A 16,263-nucleotide genomic window follows, 5' to 3' on the forward strand; every position below is an offset into this window, starting at 1 on the left:
CTGTACCATTTTAACTAGCGATTGCTTTTTAAAAATAGCACGTCTCCCAATATACATGTAGCTTCATTAAAATGGCAGGATGACTGATATACTACAGATGGACAAAGTACAAAGTCTATTATTATTATTATCGTTACCTATATGCCCTTGATTTAATGGTTAGTATTATTCCTCATATGAGGGGAGATATATTGATTTTTGAGCTTTTCGTATTTTCTGGTTGACTGAGTTTTTGCGGAGTTATGTCATTTTTAACAAACTTTCTCCAGACAACTTCTCCAGTACCACTAGCTGGATTTGAATTATTTTTTATAGGACTGATTAGTACAAAGCCTAGTTCCGTACATTTAACAATATTTTTGTCGGAGTTAAGGGCAATCGAATAAAAACTTTATGTTTCACCTTGTTAACACACCAACACCATATTTTTTCTTAAATCCTATTCATATTTACATAAAATATGAATATCTACAGTCCTTTTTAAGATTTATAATAGGCCAGATCGCAGGAGAAAGTGCAGAGTTATGTGCCCATGATTTATCAGAAAATGCAATATTTCACTACGTTATGCTTAATCACCTTCATTTCTAAGCAACTTCAAACTATTTTGCGGGACTACATAAGTGCTCTGAAGCTTTCCTGATCACAACTCAAGCCTTACTTTGTAATTGGCTATAAATTATAATTATATTGAAATATGCAATATATTTACATAACCGTGAAAACTCAAATAACATTATCCATGAAAGGAAATGTCAGATATCGTTATTAAAAGCAAACAGCAAAAAGTTAGCTCTAGAATTTCTGTAACCCTCCATCTTTGCTGTCTGAAACTATACCGAATTTAACTGTAAGATTATGGAAAAGACAACTTACAAAATATTTTCATGAACTGTAGGAATGGCGACCAGGTCAAAATATTCTCTAAAAACTCTGTTTGCCTAACAGATGGTGCATTTTCCATGATATTTTGCCATTCCTTCTCAAACATTTTAGACAGCAGTTGTCCGAATTTTCTCCGCCCATAATCCTGGAGACTCCTAACATCCATTTCGCATGCCCTGTCGATTGCCTATAGATACAGATCCGAAAACAATGGTTGAAGTCAAGTTAATAGCAAGATGTGTCTGTCACATACCAACATAGCATAAGTAGACACTGTTAACTATGGAACGCCTAAACTGCCTTTGCGTGATAATTATTAGTTCGCCATGTGCCATTTCCAATATATTCTTTACAAGTCATACTTTGTTATGTAGATAAAGCAGTTTGTTAAGTACATTTGCTAGTTTGTCCTGTACGTATTTTAGTTTGTGCTGTGCATTCACTAATTTGTGCTGTACAATTAATAGTTCGTCATGTACATTTTCCAATATATTCGGTACAAATTATAATTTGTTATGTAGATAAAGCAGTTGTTATGTACATTTACTAGTTTGTCCGGTACATATCTTAGTTTGTGCTGTGCATTCACTAGATTGTTCTGTACAATTAACAGTTCGTCATGTGAATTTACCAATATACTCGGTACAAATCATAATTTGTTATGTAGATAAAGCAGTTTGTTATGTAGATAAAGCAGTTTGTTAAGTACATTTGCTAGTTTGTCCTGTACGTATTTTAGTTTGTGCTGTGCATTCACTAATTTGTGCTGTACAATTAATAGTTCGTCATGTACATTTTCCAATATATTCGGTACAAATTATAATTTGTTATGTAGATAAAGCAGTTGTTATGTACATTTACTAGTTTGTCCGGTACATATCTTAGTTTGTGCTGTGCATTCACTAGATTGTTCTGTACAATTAACAGTTCGTCATGTGAATTTACCAATATACTCGGTACAAATCATAATTTGTTATGTAGATAAAGCAGTTTGTTATGTACATAGATTAGTTTGTCCTGTACATAATTTGTTATGTAGATACAAGTGTGCCAGACAAACTATTAAATGTTTAAATGTACATAACAAACTACTTTATCCACATAACAAATTATGATTTGCACCGACTATATTGGTAGATGCACATGACGAACTATTAATTGTACAGCACAAACTAGTGAATTCACAGCACAAACTAAGATATGTACCGGACAAACTAGTAAATGTACATAACAAACTGCTTTATCTACATAACAAATTATGATTTGTACCGAATATATTGGAAAATGCACATGACACACTATCAATTGTACAGCATAAACTAGTGAATGCACAGCACAACCTAAGATATGTACAGGACAAACTGGTAAATATACATAACAAACTGCTTTATCTACATAACAAATTATGATTTGTACCGAATATATTGGAAAATGCACACGACGAACTAATAATTGTACAGCACAAACTAGTGAATGCACAGCACAAACTAAAATATGTACCGGACAAACTAGCAAATGTACATAACAAACTGCTTTATCTACATAACAAATTCCTATTTGTACCGAATATATTGGAAATGGCACATGCCGAACTAATAATTATCACGCAAAGGCAGTTTAGGCGTTCCATAGTTATAAATTAAGATCATATATTTACTGCCTTAAAAATTTATTTTAACACTTGAACTAACCTAAATGTTACTGTAACTTGAACACTGATAAAAAATGAAATAATGACTTAATACCATGACCACAGACAAATGATCAGGCTAATGTTTTTTGTTTTTGTTTGGTTTAACGTCGCACCGACATAATGATACGGCATATGGTGACTTTAAAGCTTTTCACGATAAAAGGAAAACCTCAGGTGCCAGTTTAATCATGGACGGGCATCTAATTAGAACCATCTACCTTTCGTAAGCCAACTGGAGGGCTTCTTCACATGAAGAATTCTAAGCCCCAAGTGAGACTTAAATACAAATCGGTGAGTGGCAAGTGACATGAAGTCATGTAAAAAGAGAAAGAAAACCTTATACTTGAATATTTGAAATTGTGTTAAACTGTTTCTATCTATTGTATCTATTGTTATTTATAAATGTTTGTGCAAATGAGAATGTTCTAAAACTAAACTTTGAATATTTTGCGTTTAGAAGAAGCGAATCCCCAATTCGTTACCTTTTATTTTATAACATCAATTTATAGTGCATTGATATTCTGAAGCCATATTTTTCTTGCTCGTCGCAAATATTTACAGAAATCCAAAATTATTATTATTGCCGTGGGTTAATAATTATGTATTTCGTCAATATTCTTATCATTAACACAAAAAATATCTTTGTGGACTTTGGCCATACAGTAGTTAAATATCTATCACAGGCGTAGGAGTATGTACTGGACTGTTCGTAATAAAGCATGGTTTGCATGGGTAAGCTTACAGAAGCTTATAGAAAATAATGCGAGCTTGTTTTAATGTTTTTTTCTACTATAAGCTCTGGGGAGCATTATGGTTAGTGGAATGCAGCCATTTGAACACAACTGAAAATGCCTTTTCAAAAATGTCAACGAAGTCGTATTGGCATCATCCACTTGTGTCGCTTTTCAATTCAGGCAATATTATGTCTTTCATTCATTTTTGTGATAGTGCTCTTCACAAAATACCGAACGCTTACTTTCTAAAGCCTTAGCTTTAATAAGTGTGAAGGTGGATAACAAATTCAGTACATTTCTTAAAATTTACAAATACTGAATACTTGGTTTCTTCGATTAGATTTAACGCCATTTTCAAAGGTATTTCAGTCATAAATAACAATCAGATATATTACAATGTGTTCATGGATTATGTAGCAGTACAACTTGTATCAAGCAACTACATAGTCATGTAACTCATAACATACATATTGTAAACGAGAAAGCATGATCACGTGTCAGTAGTAGACAGACATTATAGCTTACCTTGAACGCAACCTGTTCCAAACATGTTTGCATGTATGGCTGAAATTGTTCCACCTTCTGACAATAAAACTGCACAAATTTTTCTGTGTTACTGTTGTCTCTACGAATCTAAAATGAACGGCAAACATTTCCATACCTATATTTTAATGTGACATCAACTTATTAGCCACCTTAGTTTCTTATCAATTATGATGCTAAATAATGGCAGCCATGTTTAAATATATTGTCTGGCTCTACATAAAGGAAGTCATATAAAGGCTAGTTATTACTGAAATTATAAAGATTTTCAACCGATTAATTGAAAATATGTTGTTATGAAAAATGTTTACATATATAAATTTGTGTAACGGCATCATTTTTAAGGTGGAAGAACGCTTAATATGGACAATAGTGCATGGCTGCCTGTCTCTATACGTAGAAAAAGGTCAATGATTATGTAATAGAGAAGACATCCGTTAAAATGTTTACCTGACTTTGCACGGTTCCGTTACTTTCAAATCTTTATTTTCTACAGAGTTTTAAACTCAACAGCTGTTTCAACTGTTCAGTCCTCCAAGTATAAGTTACTGCATTTTTTTCGCAAATTGCAAGATCCAAAGAATACATCACGCTAAAAGTTTCCACGGGGGTGGTAGCAGTATTTTTTTTACATGTTTAAAATACCTCAACAAATGTCAACTATATGGCCAAAAATATGTTTTTCCAATTGTAGAAGTCGGGCAAAATAAAAAATTCAAAAATATATTTGTTTAGAAGTTATAAGGTTTTAATTCATGCTAACTAAAATATCCTGAAATTTTTATCCATCGACAAACAGAGCTGAAATCTATCTTGTGTGTGTGCGCGCGCGCGTGTCTAAAATATGGAAAACACCACCACTCAATTTTTAATGATGAATTTAAGTTATTAATCAAAATATTTTGAAAACAAGAGCTGTCTCCATAGGATGACACATGCCCCCGATGGCACTTTGAATGAATAGTTATGGCCGATGTTAGAGTTTAGGACCTTTGACCTACGGACCTGGGTCTTGCGCGCGACACGTCGTCTTACTGTGCCACACATGCGTAGTTATTTTAAAATCAATGCATGAATGACAAAGATATGGACCGGACATGCCCATCATTGCACTATCATGAAATATGACCTTTAACGTCTAATTGTGACCTTGACTTTTGAGCTACGGACCTGGGTCTTGCGCGCGACACGTCGTCTTACTGTGGTACACATTCATGCCCAATAATTTTAAAATCCATGCATGAATGACAAAGATATGGACCGGACACGCCCATCAATGCACTATCATGAAATATGACCTTTAACGTCTAAGTGTGACCTTGACCTTTGAGCTACGGACCTGGGTCTTGCGCGCGACACGTCGTCTTACTGTGGTACACATTCATGCCCAATAATTTTAAAATCAATGCATGAATGACAAAGATATGGACCGGACACGCCCATCAATGCACTATCATGAAATATGACCTTTAACGTCTAAGTGTGACCTTGACCTTTGAGCTACAGACCTGGGTCTTGCGCGCGACACGTCGTCTTACTGTGCCACACATTTATGCATAGTTACTTGAAAATCCATCCATGGATGACAAAGATATAGAGTTTAGGACCTTTGACCTACGGACCTGGGTCTTGCGCGCGACACGTCGTCTTACTGTGGCACACATGCGTAGTTATTTTAAAATCAATGCATGAATGACAAAGATATGGACCGGACATGCCCATCATTGCACTATCATGAAATATGATCTTTAACGTCTAAGTGTGACCTTGACCTTTGAGCTACGGACCTAGGACTTGCGCGCGACACGTTGTCTTACTGTGGTACACATTCATGCCAAGTTATTTGAAAATCCATCCATGGATGACAAAGATATGGACCGGACACGAAAATTGCGGACAGACTGACAGACCGACAGACGATTCAAAAACTATATGCCTCCCTTCGGGGGCATAATTAGAAATAAATCATATTACCACACTCGCAGTTCTTTGGAATGATGTATGATTTAAACGGTATTGTCATATATTTGATAATAAGCCAAGAAAAATCTTGTAACAGAAAGGTTGATCTAGGGAGCAATAAATCCTCATTTACATCAAATGAAATGTAATCTTAAGGGAAATTACTTACAAAGTATGTCAGCCTTTTGTTCAGCTCCTTTACAATTGATTCATTCCATAGCGATGTGAATACCTCCAGGATAGCTGCCTCGTTAACAATAAAAGAGTCCCAGACCTAAAGGAAGAATTCATGCTAGATCAAACTTAATTTTGTAGATAAATGTTCATTGCCAATGGTAAACGCATTATTTTCCTCTTTGTTTACTCAAGGATGAAAGATACCTTGTACCAGTATAGACTCAAATTTATTAAACATTAGCAATTCATATTACCTGTAATTAAATGTTTCAGCTAAAAACTTATATTTTTTTGACAATGCCCCTTCAAGCAAGAATTAATACGGGTTTGAAGCACATGACCCTGTAAATGTAATTCATATTAAAAGAAAAAGGAAATTATACATATTCAACGCTTATTTTGACTTTACCCTGACAATTTTATAATATATGCATTAGGTTTTAAATATAAACTTGTATTGTATATGTCGCGGGGCTCCCTCTTCAATACTAGCACATTTTCTTAAATTTGTTAGCCACTTTATATGATAACGGGTATTTCAACGCCTTCAGTGCCCTTTTCTTTATTACTTAAATGAATGTCGCTTGTATGGTCACTGAAAGTCAGTTTTAAAATCGGTGTGCTAAACTGTACATGGCATCAAAAATTTCAAGGCTGTATCTTAAAACAAACTAAGAAAGTAGGTCAGTAGGTCAAAGTCACAGTTAAGTAACCCCTAATCACTTGGGGTCATCAAGTAATTATAAATAAACAGTTTTTGAAGATTTGTTTCTATATAAATCATTATAACAAGTGAAACAAGGGGAAAAGTTGGACAATCTTGTTAGAGGTCTACCACACAAAGCTACATGTCAAAAGGCAAAGGCCTAGGCCTTGAACATTCAGACAAGAAGATTTTTAAAGTGTTTTCCCATATAAGTCTATGTAAAATTTGGGACCCTCAGGCCGGGGCCTCATTTCATCCCCAGGGGCACATTTCAAGAATTTTCATAAAGGACCGTTAAATGATGTCACATGCCAAATATCAAGGCTCTGTAACGCCTTTTGGACAAGAAGATTTTCAAAGTTTTTCCTTTCGGTTGCCATGGCAACCAGAGTTCTGTGTGATATTCAATTCTTCGAATAATTTCGAAAGGGGGCCACCCAAGTATCATTCCTGTGAAGTTTGGTGTAAATCTGCCCGGTGGTTTTTCAAAGAGAAGATTTCTTTTAAATGTTGACGGACGCACGACGTACGACGGACATTGAGCGACCACAAAAGCTTACCATGAGCCTTTGGCTGTGAGCTAAAAAAAAAAAACTTCGTTTTCAAAACACAAAAACATTCCCCCGGTGTATGACCAAAGATGTTGTCTTTCGAGTTTTCAGTTTAACAGTGAAGGTCATATGAAGGTCAAGGTCATCTGTGTATAGGTCAATTTGTAGTATGAACTAAAATGGTCGCAAAATGTTGTTTATTAATGTTTTACGTTTGAAAGTGAAGGTCATATGAGGGTAAATGTCATTTATATATAGATCAATCTGTATGTAGGACTTGCCACAAGACTATTAATTGTGAGTATGAAGTAAATTGGGTCATTAAATGCGGCTATAGGCGAAACGGTAAAATCGGGTTAACTAACATTTGCTTTTTTTTAGGTTTTAAGTTTAGGTTTTACGTGTAAGTGTAAAAGTCATATAAAGGACAAGATCATCAATATGTTAGTCAGTTTTAAGGTCTTGTCACAAGGATTGGTGTGCGAATATGAACTAAATCAGGTCATTAATGTGGGCTGTACGCAAAACGGTAAAATCTGAATCGTATTAACGGATTAACGGACGGACAGTTCAATCGCTATATGCCCGGTGTCATCAAAAGTATTAAATTAATTTATCATCCAATTTCATGCAGCTTCAAAACGTTTTAATGTAAATAATTTATTTAATTTATTTTCATTAATTTTCAAAAAGACATCAAAGCTTAAAATACATACAGCAATACTCTTTGCGCATAATGGCTTTTTAAAATTGATTCAGCTTAAAATCATGTACTTTCTAGATAACAACTATTACTATTACCGCCTATTAGAGCGTCTGCTTCGAGTGTGGGAGGTCGTGGGTTCGATCCCAGGCCGCGTCATACCAAAGACGTGAAAAATGGTACCAGTAGCTCCCTTGCTTGGCGCTCAGCATTAAAAGGGAAACTGGCCTCTTCTCTCATACCCTCGTGGCGATGGATTCCATCAGGAATGAGGTGTCGAGAGTGATTAATATAAGTTGTAGAACTTGCTTCACAATGGACCGAAAATAAATTAGTATAAACTAACAACTATTACTTGTGCGTGGTTACTGACACGTAACACTATGACGTCTTTGACGTCATTTTAACAATGTTTTGTAGCGGTTCTGCTGTAATTCATACATTTTTTCGGCATTTTTAAACCAATTAGCATCAAATCCGAGACAGGTATTTGTAACTGTCTAGAACACTGAATATACAAAAACATTTACTTGTTCGTAAATGTTGTCTTAAATTGTCAAATTCCGCTTTCGTCGGTTAGTTGGAGTTTGGATGTGTCGTTGCATTGTTCGACACATTTGTTGTGAACATTAATACTAATTTAAATATGTATTTATGTAGCTTGATATAATGCAAATAATAACTGATAGTATTATTAAAGCTATGTGTGTAGTCATTTCCATTGCTCTAAACACAAACACAAGATTAGAGATAAGCATTTTCTATAATTCAGCAAGGATGCCATAACAGGACGTCATAAATCAGATTCATCGTCAACATACAAGGGATGAAATCTAGCAACCTCTCAAAATGTTTGGACTTGACTTCTCTTCTTACACGACACATTCGAGCTGCTGAATGATAGAATTCAAACATGTCTGCTAGGTTTTATGGATTCATAACATTTACAATATCACTTGCAAAGCTAAGTCATGATTAATTAATATTTGAAAATGTTATATAATAGATGCATCTCAGACGCATACAGAAACAAAAGCATAAGCAACCGGAGGACTCATCGAATTAAACGATATTGCAAAATTATTGTCTAAGTGCCGTTTGCAGTTGGAGACGTCGTGCAAGAAAAGAAAAAAGTTCATTATCAAAACCCCATTTGACCTCTCATGACTGGTCTTGCGTATTTACATGCATGATAAATCAGATATTCACCTAAAAATTGTACAATTGAACGAGTAAGGCCATGAATGCAGTTCATTTTAAAGAACTTATTTATCGCATGAAAATATATGAAAAAGGAATAAATGTTATTTTTAATGTGTTGATGGGTATCAACAACAATGGGACTTACTGAGGAGCGCTAGCGATTCTCGGGTGATTTGACAGAATTTCGTAACGATATAAAAGAACATTCGATTCTTATAGTTATATTTTACAGTAGCTTACTGAACAAACAAGTGAACGAAGTATTGCCATGCAATATAAAGTCACCTACTGGAAGGCATTTTTCGGCCGATTATAAAACAGTTATCTTAAGTTATTTATAGTAACAACAAAGGGAAATCAATCCTAGAAAATCTATATAATATATTAAGTCCACAAGAAACTCTTCACCAGGTAGATACCTAAAATTGGATGTAACATGCATGTTGTACCACAGAAAAGTGGTCTCGATTTTTATAAAATGAACTTGTCAATCTTTCAATTTGGACAGTACCATTAACTGTTAAGAGGGGTACTAACCAAAGAGATATTTACTGAATGGCAAACAGTGCAGGTCTTGATCAGACTGCACGGATATGCAGGCTGATCATGATCTACACTGGTCGCAAAGGCAGTATCAATTGTGTCCAGCATAATAAGGGTTAATGTTTCTACTATATACATATAGGGAAAAGTAACCACGCCCTCTGACGGCCATGTTGTTTTGACGAATCGGAATATTTTGAACAGTCTTGGTAAAGGGTCAAACATGGACCATTTATATATAATTATTTCAAAATCGGGCCAACAGTTTCACACAAGAAGATTTTTTAATTTTCCACTATATACATATAGGGGAAAATGACCACGCCCCCTGTCGGCCATATTTTTGACGAATCGGTATAATTTGAAAAATCTTGGTAGAAGGTGACATAAGGATAATTTGTATGACACTATTTCAAAATCGGGCCATCGGTTTTGGAGGAGATGTCGTTTGGAGTTTTTTTTCTATTTTTATCTCTGGCAGCCCCTATGTGCAACAAAGCGGAACTGTTTGAACATCTTTGGTAGAGAACCATACAAAAACCATCCAAGTTTCATCAAAATCCATTCAGTTATTTTGGAGGAGATGTCGTTTAAACACAATTGTTGACGGACGGACGACTTGACGGATGGACGAACAGGCGCACGCCGTGACGACGGACACAGCGTGACCACAACACTTTGTGCTCAGGTGAGCTAAAAATAGACACATTGTATGTTGACAGCCACATTTTATAAATAACTAAAAGTTAAAAATGAATGAAACTATAACGTACATTTCGCTGTTGTGTTGAAAATAAATAAACAAACAAGTTCCATTGTTAGTCTACTGAACATTTGCCACCAATTTCCCATTTGTCTTGCCTAATGAATAAACTGCTTTCAAACAAAGAAGTTGATAGAAGTTAGAACCTCAAATTATTTACCTCAAGACAAACGTCTAGACATGTCCAGTCATCCCAGTGACGCTGTAACCATTGTATTGCCTTCTCACATACATATCGAATGTCTGAAAAGTTCTTGTCTTGTTTCAACTGTGTATTTTTCATCGTTTCTAACGATAATTGGTACTGGGACACACACATCAGACATACAGACATGCTTGACGAAGCCGTGACGTGCCTGTCAGTTTTGTAGTACAAAGCCTCCTCTACTAAATCTAAAGAAATAGTTGCAGCTAATTTCCATCTCGTCACGCAATTCCTGATTAGGTAAAATAATAAAATAAATGTTATTCTCGTAAAAAATAAAACATTTATTTTAAAACAGTCATTTAGCGTTGGAGCGCGAGCATGTTGGCAGGTAGGTAGACTCACTGAAATAAGGTGCGATATAACACAACAAGCAAATATTTTGAACCCGTATTCCCATCAAATACTGTGTTTTACAAACAGCAAGTATAAATGTACAATAGGAAAAGTTGCATTCAAAGAACGCAGACCCAAATACAGAATTCAACGCCGAAATAGGTAGACGTGTTAGTGTATACACGTTCACAAGGCTAAGTCAATATAAACATAAAACAGATTAATTAAATTACAAAACATAGAAGCAACAAATAGACACCAATATTAATAAAAGGAGCACAGCAAGATATCGCCTAGGAACGGTCAGTGTCAAACCAACCACTGGCTAAATGGTGGGGTTCAAATTAGTATACTGACGCCAAACCTCACTTACATCCCCACCGATGCCCTGTATAACACGACAATGTAAACAAAATTACTCCCCGCAAAACGAATCTCTTGAACATGTAACAGTAATCAAAGGAACACATTGCAAAACACAAATATACTTGTTTAAAGCTATATAAATCAAACCTTTGATGAACCGTAAACGTATAATATAACTTTGCAGCGCAAGAGCACATGAGAAGCACTATGATAGCTTTAGTATTTAAAGATATATCTAATGCAACATACTATAAGTTAAGTATTGGGAAGGTACATTTGTTGTGACTACTAGTAAGAAAAAGAAACATATTGGAATAAGAAAGAGTTTATTAAAATTATTTAAAATGTCCCAATGTAGCCTTCAACATACATACAAATATAATGATGCAGAGAGCCTCTTCATGTCAAGGCTACCGCAGTATTTAGTAACACGCCCATATTGATTCCATTTTCTTTATAATTTAACATTTTCTTTAAGGGTGATAAATATGTTGAATACAACAAACATGTACACACAAGTATTTAAATAAGACAAATGGCACATTTTCGTGCCAAAGACAAACAACTGAGATCACTTGGCCACAGACAACTTTCATACAAGTAGGAAAGCAAACCACAACACTTACTAAATGTTACCTTGACCAGTCTTGCCTGAATGCAAACTTTGCAATTTATAACTTAAAGGTACTTTTAGGTGACGGTTCTATTCAATGTATCAATACAAACTATGTTAATAGAATGGATACTTTTTATTTGTTTTGGCAAAAGAGACATTAACTTTTGGGAATCGCAAGTTTATAGTTGTTTGCACATATTCTTGATAAGAATAATATTCACATATATCTCAATGACTTTAGAAGATTTGGGGCGGACACTAAAACGCAAGTTCAAATATCTGACATTTATTTGTAAAGTCTATTTTGGTATACTGTAACGTTAGTTCTGCATCTCGACTTTATGATATGAGCATTCTGACTAAGTTTAACAAATACAATTAAAATGTTTAAGAGATTTGAAGCTACACGAATTTTGAATCGACTAACTGACGGACAGACAGATGTAGGGACAGTGTGGAAACTACAAACATCCATCAATTTTGATGGAGAATAAAATTTATGTTTAGGACAGCCGCCTACCAAGCATACCCTTGCTAAATGTTAACTGGAGGCATGTCCAAAGACATACTGTTCCAGGAAAGAAGCAATGAAATTGTTGCGGTACCTTATAGCACGCCGCAACTATCTTTTATGTTAAGCAAAACAACATCTCACACAATAACACGTTCCATAGACAAGTTGAAATTGTTTGTAGACACAAGGACATACAGATATTTTGGCTTTATAACAAAATGTATAAGACAGACGTGGCATTCCGTAGTCCCAAGTGGTAGTGAGATGATCAGTGCCTACATTAACTAAAAATGCCATATAGCCAGGGCTGTAATACTGTAGACTCCTTTTAGCCAGGGCTGCAATACTGTAGAATATGAATATATTTCTCTTTTTCGTTATTTCTGACAATATATTTATATTTATCAAGATGAAACATAAGCTAGTATACTGCCACTAATGTGAATAGAGCAGTTTAAATGTTTGAGGTTGTTAAACCTAAAAGAACATGTTTTGTTATACCGATTATTTTGAAGTAAGTACTTAGTAGTTTCATCTTATTTATTTTTATATTATCTTTATTCTAGCGATTGAATATCAAACAATAAACTAGAGCTGCTTTTGAGAAAAGAGCATGTCTTCCACAACTGCCTAATCTAGTAAGCCTCTCTTTATATACTGTTTACCAACAGACAGTATACCTTTGATAGTTTTGGAGTAAATGTTGGAGTAAGCGGCCTATCGGATAAGTGTTGGAGTAAGCGGCCTATTGGGCCATACGTCCGAAGTGCCTGGGTCGATTTGGCCAGTTATCGAACTTGGGCGAGGACTTATTGGCAAACACATTTTGTTCAAGTTTGGTGAATATCGGATGAGAAATGTTCGACTTAGAGTGCGGACAAGATTTGTGACAGACGGACAGGAGTAAATCAATAAAATTATGTCTCCCACCACACAGTGGTACATTGTATGGGAGACATAATAAATGTTGTTATATTCATACGCTATCACCTCACAAAATCTGAGTAATCATTAAAAACCGTTGTGGTATCAAAACCACTGAAAAGATGCAATAATTTAGGTTTTTGTTATTCTGTCATGTCTGCATGCATGCTAGTAAGTCAGCATGTTACCATGGCCGAGTCAAACAGTAGAAAACATTTTAAAAAGAAAAATGAATTTCTTATTTCTGAACGGACCCTTTAAGGGTGGGCATAGTTATAACATTTTCTATATGATCATGGTTTCTAAAAGTAAATAAATTAAAAAGCTGAAAATTGTGTCGGAGAAGAGTAATACAGGTAAGAATTAAAACCTTTTCTGATATTCATGAATGTTACCAGCTTGCATTAAATGTAGTCACATGTTCTAAAGCCCAATCGTAATCAATGTACGCGTTAACAGACAATGTTAACACGCCCACGAAAACCAGAAAAAAATAAAAATATACATTTCTATTTAACACATACCTGTCTGGACTTTTCTTGCATTCCTCCTGAAGCTGTTTGTAGACAGTCTGTATACATTTACATACAAGCTGAAAAGATGCGTATATGCGTTATATATACTAATAGAGTGAGTGAGTGTTCGAGTTTAACGTCTTTTTCAACAATTTTTCAGTCATATAAACGACGGTGTCTACTTGTAGCAGTGAGCACAATGCCCAACTTTATAGTGCTGCCTCAATGGAATTTCCGTAGACAATAGAATGTCTACAGAAATGTAACATTAACTTTGTACATATCTTCTAAATATGTAAACAAACATATAGAGGATATTTGTTTGTTTGCAGTGTGATATCGAAATATATCTTCACCGATAAGGGAGACAATTGAATATTTTCACGAAGGCGGAGCCTGAGTGAAAATATCAGAATTGTCTCCCTTATCGGTGTTCAAGATATATTTCGATATCACGCTGCAAACAAACAAATTTTCTTTTTATTTTATGCTAACTGGTGCAGATCAACGAATTTTCTGTTTATTACATGCTTACATGTTCAAATAAGACCAATACTTCATGATGATATTAGGATTTGTTTAGGCTACCGTGTTACATATGATGCATCCGCTAAATTACCATGGACACTCAGGCACATTGATATCGAATATTGGTGATTAGGTCCGTGAAATCAACACGACGACATTTTGTTTTTGAAAACAAAAACTGCATTTAAAATATTTTGTTAAAAAAATGCACAATCCGCGGCCAACAGACAGTAGTTACGTAGGCATATTTAAAACTTTTCGGTCAATGCCGTCAGTTCGTTAAATAACCGGAAGCTTGCTTTGTTTACAAACGCTGAAGGTCAGATTAAAAAACAACCCGAAAAAACGTAAACAACTGGGGAATATCCGAAAGTCCTTGGAAAATCAAGCTGCAGAATTAAATATCATCATGGATTTAATGGAAATATTGGTCTAGGAGCTGTAGAGCATAACGAATAGTCTCACAATGGAATTTGGAACACAACTGGGAAATGCTGGCGAAAATGCTGGCATATTACGTAAGGTTGAGTTGATGTCTTGTGATAATAAACTAAGACAACAACCAACTAAATGTGCTGTCGCCAGTAAAATCTACTATACGATAGTGAGGAACCGATGAAAAGTGGAGGAAAAACGTATCTATCATATGATATATAGCTATGGCAAGGCCAGGCCAAGCAACCAACTTTGAAGGTAACATTTCTAGAGCATTATTATTTCTTTTGCAAATTTTATTATAGCTAGCTTGTCCTATATAGGATTGTCTAGCTGTACATGTCTCCTGTATGGCTTGAATGTTAGGATTATAATAGGATACCAGCAATTATAAAGGCAACAAGGGGAGTTAAGAATATATTTCAAGGGAGATAATTTTACCTGAAAAAAAAGAAGTTCGGCACTGTGAGTGATATAGATAAATATCTCACTGATATTTTTCAGTATTTCACCAGTAAGCATAAAATAAAATTATTTATCAAATGTAAACGCAAAATGGGTTTTATATTACATCAACGAAACTTCTTTTTTCGGACTGAGAACAGGAAAATAAAAGCTGTACTTTTTTCTTTGTTTACTAAAGTTAAGCAGAGTTATCACTGAATATGATTTATATCCCCACTGTTTGAATCGGTTACAATGATAATAAATAGTATTTTACTGTTTTTGTACTTTCTTTGCCCAACCTAGAAGATAATGTTATTCATATTCAAGAGAGAGTTAGTCCAGCTGAATTCATATTTTTATCTCACATGATGTCCAGTCACATAGAATTCTCTTCACTGGCATTAACTTTATTTTGTTCTGTGATTGACCATGATAAACTTTGGGGATGTCGGATAACATCTCGGGTAAATTCATCTTTGAAGTTAACAAAATTTTCCCGCGTTTAATGGGGAAAACGCCTGTTTTCTGTGAGTTTCAAAACATTTTGGTCACGTTGCTGTCCTTGGCCGACCTGATATTGGGGCATTTTCCACAGACTCTACACCGCAATCAAACTTCTTTTTCCACCTGCGAACCGTCCTATAAGACACCTTACTAGACCCATAAACACGGGTTATTTCGGCAAAAAGCTCTTTCAAAGAACAACCGAGTTTACTGCGAACTTTTATATATGACCGAATTCTTCAGTATTTGGTATTCGTTTTCCAACCATTTTTGCTACAGTGGTCAACGACTGTCCAAACTGAAATAGCGACAACTCGGTAAAACGGTTATTGAATGGATACATGTATATACCATTGTGTAGATATTGAATAGAGGTAATCAGCTGTATAAACATCGACGTGAAATTCCGC

At 35.0% G+C, this 16,263-nt stretch overlaps 1 protein-coding gene across 1 annotated transcript in view; it reads right to left on the minus strand.

Moving 5' to 3' along the window:
- The window catches only part of LOC123550956 (E3 ubiquitin-protein ligase rnf213-alpha-like), a 181,201-nt gene that overhangs the window by 134,031 nt on the left and 30,907 nt on the right, over positions 1 to 16,263 (minus strand). The window contains exons 8-12 of the mRNA XM_053540037.1: positions 13,949 to 14,016; positions 10,624 to 10,900; positions 5,987 to 6,091; positions 3,838 to 3,945; positions 877 to 1,072 (exon numbers count right to left, since the gene is read on the minus strand). Coding sequence (XP_053396012.1) covers positions 877 to 1,072; positions 3,838 to 3,945; positions 5,987 to 6,091; positions 10,624 to 10,900; positions 13,949 to 14,016 — 754 coding nt within the window. The remainder of the gene's footprint in view (positions 1 to 876; positions 1,073 to 3,837; positions 3,946 to 5,986; positions 6,092 to 10,623; positions 10,901 to 13,948; positions 14,017 to 16,263) is intronic.

This window comes from Mercenaria mercenaria, chromosome 4, assembly GCF_021730395.1.
Source record: "Mercenaria mercenaria strain notata chromosome 4, MADL_Memer_1, whole genome shotgun sequence".
In the NCBI taxonomy this organism is placed as follows: domain Eukaryota; kingdom Metazoa; phylum Mollusca; class Bivalvia; order Venerida; family Veneridae; genus Mercenaria; species Mercenaria mercenaria.